The 14638-nt window shown below is 52.0% G+C and overlaps 1 protein-coding gene across 3 annotated transcripts in view; it reads left to right on the top strand.

The window, feature by feature from the left end:
• PPP4R1 (protein phosphatase 4 regulatory subunit 1) overlaps positions 1 to 12867 on the top strand; it is a 48770-nt gene extending 35903 nt beyond the window's left edge. For all 3 annotated transcript variants that reach the window (XM_043889682.1, XM_043889681.1, XM_043889680.1), the window contains exons 12-20: positions 2213 to 2361; positions 3169 to 3264; positions 4622 to 4807; positions 5829 to 5990; positions 8304 to 8404; positions 10182 to 10302; positions 10388 to 10522; positions 10862 to 11003; positions 11738 to 12867. In XM_043889682.1, the coding sequence (XP_043745617.1) occupies positions 2213 to 2361; positions 3169 to 3264; positions 4622 to 4807; positions 5829 to 5990; positions 8304 to 8404; positions 10182 to 10302; positions 10388 to 10522; positions 10862 to 11003; positions 11738 to 11901 (1256 nt within the window). In that variant the 3' untranslated portion in view covers positions 11902 to 12867. The remainder of the gene's footprint in view (positions 1 to 2212; positions 2362 to 3168; positions 3265 to 4621; positions 4808 to 5828; positions 5991 to 8303; positions 8405 to 10181; positions 10303 to 10387; positions 10523 to 10861; positions 11004 to 11737) is intronic.
• Positions 12868 to 14638: the final 1771 nt, after the last annotated feature.

Raw genomic sequence — 14638 nt, 5'->3', positions numbered from 1 at the left:
CTGGGTTCTGCCTTTGTTAACGGCAGCCTTGCAGGTCGCTGTGTGTGACGTGTAAAAATAGCAGGCTGCTCTGACATGGTGAAACGGGTGTGGGGAGAGGACTTAGGCCGCCCCACTCCAGGGTGGGTGCCTGGGGTGGTGTATGGTCTGAGCGTGGGCACCTGACACCGGTGACATCAGAGCATCATCAGGGATCCTGACCGCACTAACCATCAGGGCAATCTGGAATGTTACCTTAAAGCAGAAAGCAGTTTTGAGAAATCCCCAAACTGCAAGTCTCTGGAGCTTCTGTGGCCTTCTCTCTCCTTGTTTGTGGCAGAAGCTAAACTTTGTAAACTGTCAGTTTGCTCAATGTTAGCAGATCCCTGCTTTTAAAGCAGGCAGAGCCATACCTTCAGTGTCCTTCTAAACACAAAATCTAGCTACATTTAAACTTGAGAAATTTCATCAGTGGAGGTGAAGTCAGCTGTTGTCTTTGTTGGGCTTTAGCGTCTGTTGTCACTTTATGGTCTCTGCCTGGAAGAGCACCTGGCACATACAGGGTGCTCGGTAAGTGATGCTGGTTGATTCAGTCGATAAATGTGTTATCAAACATCAGCATTGCGGACAGAAAGAATGGCATGACATATTTAAATTGTAGCAGGTTTAAGAGCTGAATTAGAGAAATAATTAAATCATAATATAGCATTGCTACTAAAATCTCAACTGCAGGCTGTAAATTTTAAGTCAAACAGTGTTAGTCCCTGTTTCATGATGGGAAACACACAGTTATATCCTGAAACTCATATGTCCATGTAGCTCTTTGCAAAAAGCAAACTACACAGATTATTTCTAGCTTATTTGTTTAAAAAGCGTTAAAAGTAGCATATTCAATATTCCCATTAATGTTTATTAGGTGTTAGAGAACTGACTGATCAGCAGGCATGCGCAGAGCACCCCCGGAGCAGGCTGCCTGTGTGGGGCGTGCTCTGTGAAAGGCTTCCCGGGACGGGGTCACCAGGGGTCAGGGACGCAGACCCCCCTGCTGTGTCTGCCGGGTGGGGGGGGGGGGGTGGGGGGGGGTGGGCAGAGCACTTGCCCAGTCCAGAGCATGGACCGGACAGTTGGCCTCCTTTAATTCTGCGATGATTTCCTTGTGGGAACTCAGAGGACTCTAAAAGGGGAGCAGAAGTGACTAAAGGATTAGTACAGATAGCCGCTGAGATCCCCGGAAGAGTGGGGATACATTCCACGAGTAAGCTTTCACGATGAGACACCTCAGTGTAATGTGTTCAGTCAGCTCGTCATCCTGTACATTTCCTTTGTCTCTGCTGCCAGTGCCTCATAGGAAACTTTATAGTAAATTTTATAAATGCTGTAGCATGGTAATAGGCTATCTTAATAAAATGCTGATTGCTTTTTAATCATGTTTAAGTAGAGCGGGAGCCCACTTTCTCATCTTTATACTAAATAAATTTGCAGTTAAACTTTATAAATTCCTATGTTTTGAGCATCCAGGTGGATTGTTATTTGAATAATACTAAACAAAATGGTTTGTTGTTTTTTTTTTTTTGGCTAAATTCCTCATTTGTTTGGGCAGAGGAGGAAGAATGCTTATCTTCGCTTTGAACGACTTTTATACAGATGGTGTAACTCAAAGTCGTAGACAGTGCTGTTGCCAGACTTCAGCACTGCTGCTTGGCAGTCTGTTGTTTTGCTTTCCTGAGAGCAAGATAGTGCTTGTTTGGGATTCCTGTGTTTGGGGCAAGTCACTGATTTCACTTAAAAAAAAAAAAGAGGAAAATATAAATAAACCAGAGTAAGATGTGAGATGTTTAAATGTGACTGCCACAGACGTCTTTGTAATTCCCGTGTTTTATGTTGGCAGGGTCTGTGTGACTGCTCTCCTGCTAAGGTGGCTTAGTAAGTAAGCCAGTCCCGCTCATGGTCCCTGAAACATAGTTCACTGACCCTGAAATTGACTAGATAGCGCCTCTTCTCATACTAACGCAGAATAATGCACAGTAGTGGGTAAACACTTTAATCTTATGAAAACGTATTAGTTTTCTACTTCTTCCCTTGGAAAACTAATGATTGACCACAATAGCAGTCTCTTCCAGCTTCTCGAGGGTGGTGTCCCCAGAACACTGCGCCTCGTTGAGCCCGTAACCGCGTCCGCGCAGGGGGAGTCCCGCGTGGCGGCCCCACTCACAGCCTGTCCTTCGGCCCACAGCGCAGGTGGACGTCTTGGCTGCTGCCCTGCGCGCCTCCAGCCTGGATGCCGGCGACGAGGCTGGCGAGGCCGCCCGGAGGACCCCCCAGGACGAGCTCCCCAGCTGCCGGCTTGACCATGACACCGCTGGGCCTTTGATCAGTGAGGAGGTGAGGGTGCCATGGGGCAGGCACATGTTCTCGGGTGGCCGTGGCACTCATCACGGCCACCTGGTGCCCCCCCCTTCTGCATAAAGTCACTGCGTGCCATCTCTGTGACACCCAGGGCTCACGGCTGGTGCCTGGAGTTAGCAGTTGCTCCGTCCTGCCCACCGCAGCCCAGGTGTGGGTGTCCCTCACCGCGGGGGGCAGAGCCCTCTGTCGGGGTGACGAACTCCTCCCGTGTCTTTCTGGCGAGGCGCTGGGTCTCTGCCCAGCCTCTCCCTGCAGCGAGCACGGTGTTGAGCGAAGATCGGGACTTGAGGCCAGAAGTGGGTGCGGGCTGTGCTGGCCCCCCGGCCTGTGTCCTGCACTGGCTTTGCCCATGCTACAGTGTCATCTGTGACAAGAAAACAAGGTGTATTTGTGAAATTAGAAATAGCCAGGAATAGAAACAGTAGAAGAAAAACTGCATACGACATACCGTAGAAGAGTTGACTGTAGTACCCTCTAAGTACTGTTTTTATTGATCGCTAATTTTAGATATTTCGGCCTTTTCAAAATTACTTCTAAATTTGCTTTTCAATTACATTTCTTCTGGAATTTATTTTTAAACCTTAAGCAGCCTATTCTGCAACTTTGATTTGAGGCAGGGGAACTTTTAGGAGGTCTTACATCTGTTTATAAATGTTGAAAAGCATGAAGACTTTATATGCATTCCTGTCTTTTGGAGGTCGTGAAAGGTGAGCAGCTTAAATGGTGTAAGAGCAGGGAGCTGCCCGACAGGGACGGCTGTCTAAGTGACTTTTCTCCCAACAGACCATGGACTCTGCCCTCCACTACATTCACAATGACTCAGACTCAGGCACCAGCAGTGGTTTCAGCCCTGATGAGGAAAGGAGAGCTAAAGTCCAGGTCAGTGACCCCAAACATGTTACTTTCACTCCACTTTTCAACCCATTTCTCCCCAAATTTGGCCCTTCTGATGATGTTTTGGAAAGGAGTGCTTGTGTGTCATATTTTTGATGAGAAGATTCAAGCAGTGGAAGACAAGCAGAGACCTTTTCTTTCTCACACCATGATCCCTGCCCCCCAGGGTGACCACAGCCGCCCTCCATGTTTCCTCAGAGCGTGTCTGTGGGCACGTGAGCACATGTATGCGCACCTTTGTCTTTCAGAGACAGCCAGGCTGTCATGCCTGGTCTTCATGCCTGGGTTGTGTGGCTTGTCAGGTGGAGCTGGGTTTCAGAGAGGAGAACGTGGACACAGGGCCAGAGCCGCCATGAGGTGCCGTCAGCCGCAGGGTGACCTGAGGCAGAGGCTTCAAGTGGGACCACTGGGGTGTGGTGGTACCTTTCTTTTCTTTACTTTTTAAAACGTCGTGTCTTGGAGCTCTTTGCACGGGAACGCAGATCCACCTCCGCTCCCACCCCAGCCCAGCAACCCCCCCGCCCCACCCATGTGGGCAGGGCTGTGGTGGGTGTGCAGGTGTGCTATGACATTACAGGTGAAGCCCATGCATCATGATGGTGCCTGGGCCAAAGGGGGCACATCCTTGATTTTTGTTTGTTCTGTTGATTAAGAATGGAGTCCATATTCACAGTGTTTTAAAGCATGCTTTTTCCAAGCCAGTACATAAAGTCTGTCTCATTGCTTCCATGAGTTTCCACTTTATTTTCTAAAAATAGAGAATAGGTTTACAAAGTACAGAATTGAGCTTCCTTCACAGCTTTCTCCTCCAGCACCCACTTGGTTTTTCACCCAAGGCAGCAGTTGTGCCTTTATCTTGTAGCTCCTTGCAAAGCTGTACCACCCAAGATCATTCATACAAGTTGTTAGAGGTATGCACACTTCAAGTTTCCATAGATAATTGCTAAAATTCCCCTCTGGAGGAGGTGGTGGTAGTTTTAAGATCCTGGCTGATGATGGCGCGGGAGCAGACCCATTTCACCTGGGTCTCTGGGTCACTCCAGAGTCTGTAATCTCTGCCAGCACTGAACCACCTGCTCTTGTTTCTGATGTCTTGTAAATGTAGTGAACAGTTCTTATCATCGTCTAAGCCGTTTTCTGTTTTAAGGTCTTGTTTGTCGTCTTTCTCTTAGAGGTACTTTTATTCACTGATACATGTATTTCCCTTCGCGTGTTTTCTTACCTCTTTCAGTTATTAGAGACGTGGAGACAGGTTTTTTGCTACTGTATGAGATGCTGCGTTAAATCCAGATATTTAACATAAGCGTGCCTAACCTACAGAGTCTCAACCTGTCTCGTTTAGGACGTGGTGCCCCAGGCCCTGCTTGACCAGTACCTGTCCATGACCGACCCCTCACGGGCACAGACCGTGGACACCGAGATCGCCAAGCACTGTGCCTACAGCCTGCCGGGCGTGGCGCTGACGCTCGGCCGCCAGAACTGGCACTGCCTGCGCGAGACCTATGAGACGCTGGCCTCGGACATGCAGGTGCGGGGCCGCCGGGCAGACCTGGGGGCCGGGGCGGGGGCGGTGCGCAGAGGGTCTCCCTGCGGGCCAGGCTCCTCCCTCCACTCGCACATCATGCCTTCTTTTGGACCAAACTGCTAGAATCTGCCTCCCATTTGAACTGCCGATGCCCCTAACTCACAGAGGTGCTGGTGCTGTTGTCTGAAATGTATGTGCAGATCAGTTCTTGAGAAAGTGGGGCCTCCTTTCCCCCAGAAACAGTATCAGAAATGCTTCCTCCACACCGCCGGTGACCCTGTCTGAGCAGTTCTCCACCTTTGTTCCCCGGCCTCTTGTGGCTGTGGTGACAGTGACGGGACAGCTCTGACCAAGGTGGGGAGGGGCTCCTCCGAGCACCCCGTCCTCCTCCGTGGGGCACACGTCAGTCACTGGGCACAGCATTCTGTCTCAGGAAGAGATCCTGGTGTTTGGGAATGGGGATTAATCCCTTGTCCTAAACGGCTTCTCAGCAAGTAAAGTTTCAAGCTAAATAACAAAGTGAATTTTTAAATTAAGGCCACATGAAGAAGGTTTTGACATAAAGTTTCCTACAAAAGCAGGGCATTCCTGTTGAGTAGTTCTTTTCCAGGGCTGCCTTCAAGATATTTCCCCAATCTTGTATTTCTCTAATAGCCAGTTCTTTAAGAATACGTTTTGAGGTTGTTTTTAATCCAGGGTAGACCGTGTGGAGTCAGGAGGGGGACACCAGGAAGTCGGGCCCCCAGTGCTCCGAAGGCACGCAGGCGGCTCCACCATGCTCGCCAAGCACTGTTTTCCTTCCTGAGTGAAGGGGGGAATGATACCAACTCTGAGGGACTTGACATTATTCTGCCAGTTTTTGATAGCATTTTAAACTGGGTATCTATTATTACTGTTTTATTTTGATTTCACTTGAGGTAAATAACATTGTTCAGATATACGTTAGCCTCCGTGTACTGTCCAGACGTTAAAGCGCCAGGACTTTGTATTCCTCTCACTGGCGCCGTTGTCTTCACTCCTGCAGTGGAAGGTTCGAAGAACGTTAGCTTTCTCCATCCACGAGCTTGCAGTCATCCTGGGAGACCAGCTCACAGCTGCAGACCTGGTCCCAATTTTTAATGGATTTTTAAAAGACCTCGATGAAGTCAGGATAGGTGTCCTGAAGCACTTGCACGACTTTCTGAAGGTAACTTTTAAGTTCTTTTACATTAAAATACTAGACTTCCACTGTCGATTTAGAGTTTTGACTCCACACTGCCACACATGATGGGTTCCCATGTGTTCCGTGAGAAATGTAGCCATGAGTTTGATGGCAAAAGGTGACTTAGAAAACAGTCCCACTCTGATCAGTTTTGCTGCTGTCACTTTAGTGTTTTAATTTAACGATCACACTGAATTTCATTTGGAAATGCTGTTAGATCATGGTTACAAACGTTAGTACATTTTTTTCTCAAACATTACTGAACTGAACACAGAAAATCCCATAGATGTTCAGCCTTCTGTGGTGTATGGGAACTCTGAGAGGTCCCCTTGTCCTCACCCTCTGACGTGGACCCTGGTCTCCAGTAGGAGCAGCGCTGACCATAAATGGTTTAGTCCTAGGCAGCTACCGTAGTTGTAAGTCTGAGGTGCAAGAGAATTGTAATCATAGTTTCTCAGACTGTCCTGAATTGTCCCCTCGACTCAGAACCCAGTGGGGAATCGCACGTTGAATTGAAGTGCCTTTTCAGTCCCTTAGATCTAGACCAGCCTCACTGGCTCCCACCTTCAGTGGCCTGGGCCTGTTTGAAGAGGCCAGGCCGGTGGTCTTGCCGAATGTCCCCAGTTTGAAATGTCTGAGCACTGTCACCTAGTCAGATTCAGTTCCACAGGTGGTGCGTGCAGGGGCACAGCCTCTCTGCATGGGTCCCAGGTCTCCTCTCAGGGGTAACACGGTGTGAGCTCCTGGGGCCCCGGTGGTGCTGAGTCCAGGCTCCTGGTCATGGGTCGGCGCCGCCTCGGTGGGCAGTGCGTTCAGAGCTCTGAGCATCTCTCCCCGCTGCTTCTGCACTCGTGCGTCTGTACCCAGCTCCCCCCTGAATCACTTGTGACTGTGTGAATTGTAAAATACTGATTTTCTATTTTTGTGACTCTGTACTTACTAGTATCTCCTGTAAAAATAACCTTTTCCTTCTCTTCCTCTGCCTTTTTGGAAGTTGGTTTTTTTTAAATTAATAGTATGGACTCCAGAATTACCTTTTTATTCTGTGTAAAGTAATCCATTTCTGTTGTTTGTTTTAAGTGTAAATTTGGCAACTGAGAGCCCTTGAAGCCACCTCCTGTGTCCTTTCTGCCCTCATTTCCAGGCACGTCTCACTTTCAGGCCCGGCTTCTCCCATCTCCCCGGCAGCCCTGGTCCTTTCTGGGGAGCCTGGGCGTCTGGAGCTCAGTTCTCAGGGGATAAGAGCTTGGGGAGGTGGTTTGAAAAGACATTTAGTTCATATGGTGTCTTCACCTCCAATCCAATACCATTTCCTCTGCTTTCTTCACACTTTTTTCTTTTCTTGTGGTAAAAGCTCTGTTTTTTAGCATCATTACCATATTTAGTCATTTGCTAATTTAATTGAGCAAATGAAAAAGCTTCAGAATTGCTCCAATAATAAGTCCAACATGAAACCAGCCACATAATGGTCAGGACTTGTTCAGCACATTGTCGTTAGAATGTATTCCATGAAGCTAGAGAGTCAGAATACTGAGTTTAAACTTAGACTCTTTCTTTGTGACTCATGTCTGTTTGATGTACAGCTAAGTTTATTTGCTTCTGTTTATATCAACTTTGGGGGCTTCCTTAGTGGCTCAGATGGTAAAGAATCTGCCTGCAATGCAGGAGACCCAGGTTTGATCCCTGGGTCAGGAAGATCCCCTGGAGGAGGGCATGACAACCCACTCCAATATTCTTGCCTGGAGAATCCCATGAACAGGGGAGCCTGGCGGGCTACAGTCCATGGGTTCACAAAGAGTCGGACACAACTGAGTGACTAATAGACACGTCAACTTTTAGAGGTTGCACCCTCATTGACTATAAAGCTATTTTCAAATATTTACAGAACAGTTATTGGGATCAATTAATTTTTTTCACTGAAGTATTTATGAGCACCTACTGTGTGCCATTACAGTGCTATCCACTGGGCACAGATGTGTAAGCAGGAGCATGGTTGCCGCCTCAGGGGTGGCCCTGGGGTGTTCCTGTAACACTTTGCCTGGGGTTGGGGGGGTGGGGGGGAGGGCGCAGCAGAGGTCAAAGGAGGTCATGCCCTGACCCAGGAAGCAAAGACTGAGGAAGAGGAGGACTCCTGAAGGTGGGTGGGGTTATCAGGGGAAGTGGACTTAAGCCTACACTTCAGACAACATCTGTCCTCCTCCAGAAGGACTGACGTGTGGTTTACAGTCGTTCAGCAGCGGGTGAAGGAAACCATGTCTTTGCCTTGTCCTCGTGAATGTTCTTATTTTGTTTCTTCAGCTTCTGCACATTGACAAAAGAAGAGAGTATCTGTATCAGCTTCAGGAGTTCTTGGTGACTGACAACAGTAGAAACTGGCGCTTCCGAGCCGAGCTGGCTGAGTGAGTCCTCACGACGGAGCAACCTTCCGGGTGTTTGGGGGGGTGGGGGGTGTTGCTTCCCCTCTGCCTGTCCTGGGTTACCACGTGAATCCTCGTTTCTGTCTGGCGTCCAGCTCCTTTCACGCGGCTTGTGATGTGGGTCTAGCTGGCAGTGAGTTCTCACAGATTTTTTTTTTTTAAGACTATGTCACCTTCGTTTTTTAAAATTGTGGTAAAATACTCACAAGCACCTTTGCCGCTGGCGCAGTGTCCCCACCGTCCCATTTAGAGCATCTCCTCATCTGAGAAGGACGCCCCGGCCACCCGCCCGTGGCCCGTCGCCCGCTGTGTCCGTGCGTTTGTGAGCGTCTCCTCCTGGGGGTGCCACGTGAGCCGCAGGCACATGTGTGGCCCCTTCACACAGCGTGCCGTCACGCTCATCGCGGGGCAACTGTTGGAACGACGTTCCTTGTGACGAGTGTGCACCGCTCTCGTGAACACACCACCTTTCAGTCCATTCCCCTGGGTGGGTTCTGCCTTTTAGCTGGCGTGAGCGGTGCTGCAGTGAAAACCCGTGGACAGGTGGTGGTTTCAGTTTTTTGAGGACGCGCTGGATCATCCAGTGATTATGTGTTCATGTGATCGAGGAACTGCATGGCTGTTTCCACAATGGCTGCCGGCTCATGCATCCCCGCCAGCGATGGGTGTGCCCGGGTTAGGGGGGCGTTTCCCCATGCCGCCCCCTTTTTTCAGCCATAGCCGGTATCACAGCTGGTGTAGAGTAGTACCGTTGGTCCTGGTGTGCGTTTCCTCAGTGATCAGTGATGGTCACCTTCTCATGTGCTGTTGGCCGCTTGTACCTGTTCTCTGGAGAGACGTTTGTTCAAGTCCATTGCCTGTTTTCCAGTTGGGCAGTTGAATTGTCAGAGGCCTTTATTAAATATTCTGGATGCTGGGCATCACCTGCATTTTCAGAAGACACCTTTGCCTGGGTGTGGGGTTGAGGTATTTATTTCCACACATCTCAGGGTCACTGCCCCGGGCGCTGTCCTGCCTGGCCTCCTCCTCTGGCGCTGGTGTGGACGGGGGGTGTCTGTCCAGGCTGCGGGCGCCGCGTCAGGCAGTGTCGCCATGTAACCTTCGTGCCCACGGCACTCTGACACAGCGTGGGCTGCCGTTGCCTTTTGCTGAGGGTAGGGGCTGGGGGCCTCCTCTGCCCAGAGCCCTCCCAGCCCTGGGCTGGGGTTGCCACCTACATGATGGAGGCTGCCCAGTGCGGCGCAAAGGGAGGCCCTCTGCCCCCTGGGGAGACCTGTGTGTTGGGCCCCCCGGAGTCCCCACCCTCCCTGGGGCCGTGTCTCTGCCTGGATCTGTGCTCTGTCCGGGCAGTGCTTCCCACCCCTTTCCAGCAGGACAGGACTCTTGCTTGGCATCAGCAAGGCGTCTCGGCTCAGGAAACTCCGCCTGGCCTTCTGGGCCAGCTTCCAGGCGGGGGCGCTGACAGGCTTTGCTGCCTTTCCATGGAGTGGGAGCTTGAGGCTTATGCTCCTGAGGGCAGAGACTCCTCTACTTTGCCAGGCTGGGACGGGGTCTGCAGGGCAGCTCTCCCGGGGTCTGCGTGCCTTTGGATGGGGCATCTTGTCACTTTATTGTTCACCTGACTCTGCACCTGACCCACCGTGCATTCCACTCTCAGGCTCGACCAGGACAGCGCATGCTGCCGGCGAGCAGCCGTCTCCAGCTGTCGTGCTGGCTGAGGGGTTGTGACTGCGTTTCTGTCTCTCTCATCACTCTGCAGACAGCTCATCTTGCTCCTGGAGCTGTACAGCCCCCGGGATGTGTACGACTACCTGCGCCCCATCGCCCTGAACCTCTGTGCAGACAAGGTGTCCTCCGTGCGCTGGATCTCCTACAAGCTGGTAGGTGGTCACGTCCTTAGGGCCCTGGAGCAGCGGCGTCAGTGAGGTCGGGCAGCGGTGTGGCTCACCCGCGTGTCCCCCCCAGGTCAGCGAGATGGTGCGCAAGCTGCATCAGGCGGCGCCGCCCACCTTCGGGGCGGACCTCATCCAGGAGCTGGTGGAGAGCTTCGGCCGCTGCCCGCGGTGGTCTGGGCGGCAGGCCTTCGTCTTCGTCTGCCAGGTGAGGGCCCCCTTCACTCCTGCCCTGTCCCCGAGGGCAGGGCTTTGCTATCTGGGCACCCCGCCCCCCACCCGTCCCCCGAGCTCCCAGTAGCGGCCGTTGGTGCCTGGAGTCCCGGGTCTCTGAAGGTGAACGTGTTTCCAGGCCTCTGCGGCCAGGTCTCCACTCTGCATCTCCCAGGGCCTTAGTGCATCACGTCACGTTCCTGAGTGCCCGGGATATTGGTGTAAAGGTAGTCGCGGGACTCTGAGGCACTTCAGAGGTTTCTGAAGGGCTTCTCCAGCCGGCATTCCAGCCTGGTTGATGGAGCCAGCAGTTGACGCAGGTCTCTGTCCCCAGACCGTCATCGAGGACGACTGCCTACCCATGGACCAGTTCGCCGTGCACCTGATGCCCCACCTGCTCACCTTGGCGAACGACAGGGTTCCCAACGTGCGCGTGCTGCTCGCGAAGACGCTGAGACAGACTCTGCTGGAGAAAGGTGGGCCGGCGGCCTGAGCGGGAGGCCTGGGGTCGTGGGAAAGTGACACAGCGTCAGGGGCGAGGAGAGGGACACTGAATTTTCACCCTCCTGTTCCACATGACCCTGTCTTCATACTTTGAACTCAGTAGTGTGGCCAGTTGGGTATCCAGCGAGGACCATGCCTTCGGCACCCACCTGCTGTCCATCTTGCCGTCGGGGCGGGAAGCGTGTGTGTGAGGCAGGGGATGTGCACTTCCTTAGTGTCTGCTTTGCTGCAGATGATAAGCTCCTCCCTCGAGACTAAGGCCATTGGGTTTATTGTAACCACACCCCCCCACCCCAAACGCCTGATAAATGTCCCTTGAACCTGTGGATTCGTGAGCAGGGACAGGTAGAGGTTTGCGTAGACAAACTTTGTAATAGAATGCAGGGGCCTGTACATTGCTCCCCATTCCTCCTTTGAAATTCATCACTGTGAATGGTCACACAAGACTCTGGTTCTTTTTGTGTGGATGGTTTGTATTTGGAAAAGTTTTTCCTCTATCTAAGGCAAGTAGTGGCTGTAACAAGCACCAGTTTTAATATGTTTGTTAGCATTGCTGCCATTAGATAGCACAAGATTTAGTCTGTTACGAAAACAAGGTAAATTTTTTATTCTCTTATATTCGGGTTTTTTCCGTAGAACGTGAGTCAGTCTGGATCACTGTCATCCAGCAAAGCTAACTCCAATTGTCTGCATTTCCTGTTTCCAGAGCACTTCCTGACCTCCGCGAGCTGCCACCAGGAGGCCGTAGAGCAGACCATCATGGCTCTGCAGATGGACCGCGACAGTGACGTCAAGTACTTCGCCAGCACCCACCCGGCCAGCACCAGGATCTCCGAAGACGCCCTGAGCACAGCCTCCTCCACCTACTAGTTGGCGTGGTCCCGGGGGCCTCCCACTCCCGGGGAGCCGAGGTCCCGCTGGTGCCCACGTGTGGCCGGGGACAGCCTTGGGGCCCGTCCTCCCGCGACACTCGGCTGCAGGTGCAAGTTGCCTACACCGATTCCAGGGATTCTCAGAGTCAAGAGAAAGTATAGTCAACGCGGTTGTCTCGTCTTGACTTGAAGGGAAAACACTTTTCTCAGAGGATTATAATCATCACCGAAGCCTTAAATCCTTCCGTCTTCCTGACTGAATGAAACTTGAATCGCCCAGCGTTCTCCTCGGAAGGGATGCGACGCCGAGGCCCCTTTGCTTCCCGCTGGTTGATCTCACCACCGCAAGACCGCGGAGACGGAAGTGCAGCCAGAAGGCGGAGACCGCCAGCCGGGCTGGGCCGAGACTGCCAGCACCAGGCCTCGCCATGTCCACGAGGGCAGGGCCCTGCGGAGGCTGTGGCCGCCGCCCTGTCCAGCCCGAAGTGTGACTAGTTTAGCCGTGCATAAACAGGGAGGAGATATTTTTTGGATTTCTCCTGAGGGCTCAATGCTAACACTACGTGGAGCTGATTGTGACTCTTAAATGCAGCATATTGCTGTGCATACTCACAGAGTCTGCCGAGCGTCTGTGTCCTGGTTTCTTCATGCTGGTCATGACCCGGAGGAAATTTATTAGCACGTATTCTGTATGTCAGGTGTTTTTAACTTGATCATGATCGGCTCTGAGGTGCAACTTGTCTCACATACTGTATACCCCCGTGCCCCCGGGGAGGGCCGCAGTCTGTAATCATGCTCTTGGACTGTTGTGCACAAGTTCTCTTGTCCAAATAAAATTTATTACTAAGATCTATACAGAGATGGACACACTTCTGACTGCTTTCTAGAATAAATGCAATTTGTGACCTGTATTAATGATTTTAGTATAAAATGGGAAAACTGGATTAAAATATTTGTCTTTTAACTAGTTTGGTAACTTCTTTGAAACTTGTGCACATCCTAGGCTGGCAATGGGCCTCCTGGGCATCCCCCCACCAACTGAGGGCAAGTGTGCACCCCGATTCCCACCCCCCTGCTGCCCGGGGGTCTTCACTCCCAGGAAAGGCCTCTGATCCTGGGTCTGTGCGTGCGAGGGGAGGGTGAAGCCTGCCTGCCCCGTGTCTGGCAAGTGAGACGCCGCGTGGACAAGCTTCATGAAGACTGTGAGAGATGCTCGCTCAAGTGGCCGTGGCGCTCCCGTGGTTTCAGTTCTGTCTTCTCAGCTGGTGGGGACTCCCCCAGGCGTGTCGTGAGCCCACTGTGACCTCAGACCTCGGGGATCCACAGGCTGCTTCCTGCGCTTGTCATTACAGATGAGCCTCTGGTTCCTCCTCCTTCGTTATAACCGGATGTTTGTGCTCTGGGAACGCGTGTGGACAGATTCATGGAGACGAACAAAATAAACACACAGGTAACGTGTGATGCAGGTAATAAGGGCAGAGCCGCAGAGTGAAAAGGGATGGGGGTGGTGGGCGGACGTTAGGGGAACGCGTCTGAGTCAGTGTCAGAGCAGAGACGGAAGGAGATGAGGCCTCCTGATGTCAGCCTAGGTTCTGAGATGCATGTTCTTTACTATTAGGCTATAAAGATACTTTATCCCTCCCCCCAAATTTCAACTCAGTAAATTAATTAGAATTCTACACTAGATCAAACCAGTCAGTCCTAAAGGAAATCAACCCTGACTATTCATTGGAAGGACTGATGCTGAAACTGAAGCTCCAATACTTTGGCCACCTGATGTGAAGAACTGGATTAGAAAAGACCCTGATGCTGGGAAAGATTGAAGGCGGGAGGAGAAGGGGATAACAGGATGAGATGGTTGGATGGCATCACCGACTCAATGGACATGAGTTTGAGCAAGCTCTGGGAGATGGTGAAGGACAGGGAAGCCTGACGTGCTGCAGTCCATGTGATGGCAAAGAATCAGACATGACTGAGCGACTGAACAACAACTATATTAGTAGCTGCATTTTTTTTTAAGCAGTGGCAAGAATAACAGTCCGTTTTGGGGTAAAGAACCTGGATTTAGGGTCAGCTGGACCATCAGCCAGCTTCTCCCTTGGCACCGAGCCACATCCTCACCGTTGGGTCCTGAGCTGGATTCCAGGTGCCTCCACACGGCAGGCAGGGAAGGACACCAGCACTGAGGAATGGTCGAGGCCTCCCCAGCGTGGACCACCTCGGACAGCGCTCAAGGGAAGACGAGGTTGGCCCGTCAGCTCCTGATCGCGGCTCTCTAGTGGTGATAGTGCGGCCCCTCATCCCCCTTAGGGGTGAATGGAGCGGCAGGTGGGCCCTCTGAGGATGTGGACACCGGCCCCCAGGGGCAGGGAAACCCAGTGGACTCAGACATGCCTCCACACTTCTTCCAGGTCCTCCAGAGGCTAAAAGGGACCACAATCCCAGGACCACAATCTGGTAAGTACCCGAACTGTTAATTCCACAGCAGAGAAACGAATGGGATCTGTGCTGGTGGCATTTAGTGTCAGGCAGCTCCTCGCAGGAGTAATCCCGTGATGCTGTGGGGCTCTGAGTGACCCGAGTGAACAGGAAACTGTTTTTCCAAATTGGAGCCTGCTGCTTGGCCAGTGTCCTTGGGACTGTTGCCCCTCCTGCAGCCCCTTGGTCACCTGCCTCCCTCTGGCCGGGCCTGCTCCCAGGTCCCCGTGTCCCCAGCAGGGAGTCGCCCTTGAGCC

The sequence above is a fragment of the Cervus elaphus genome, chromosome 27 (genome assembly GCF_910594005.1).
Source record: "Cervus elaphus chromosome 27, mCerEla1.1, whole genome shotgun sequence".
Classification (NCBI taxonomy): Eukaryota; Metazoa; Chordata; class Mammalia; order Artiodactyla; family Cervidae; genus Cervus; species Cervus elaphus.
This window is presented reverse-complemented; position numbering and strand designations above follow the sequence as displayed.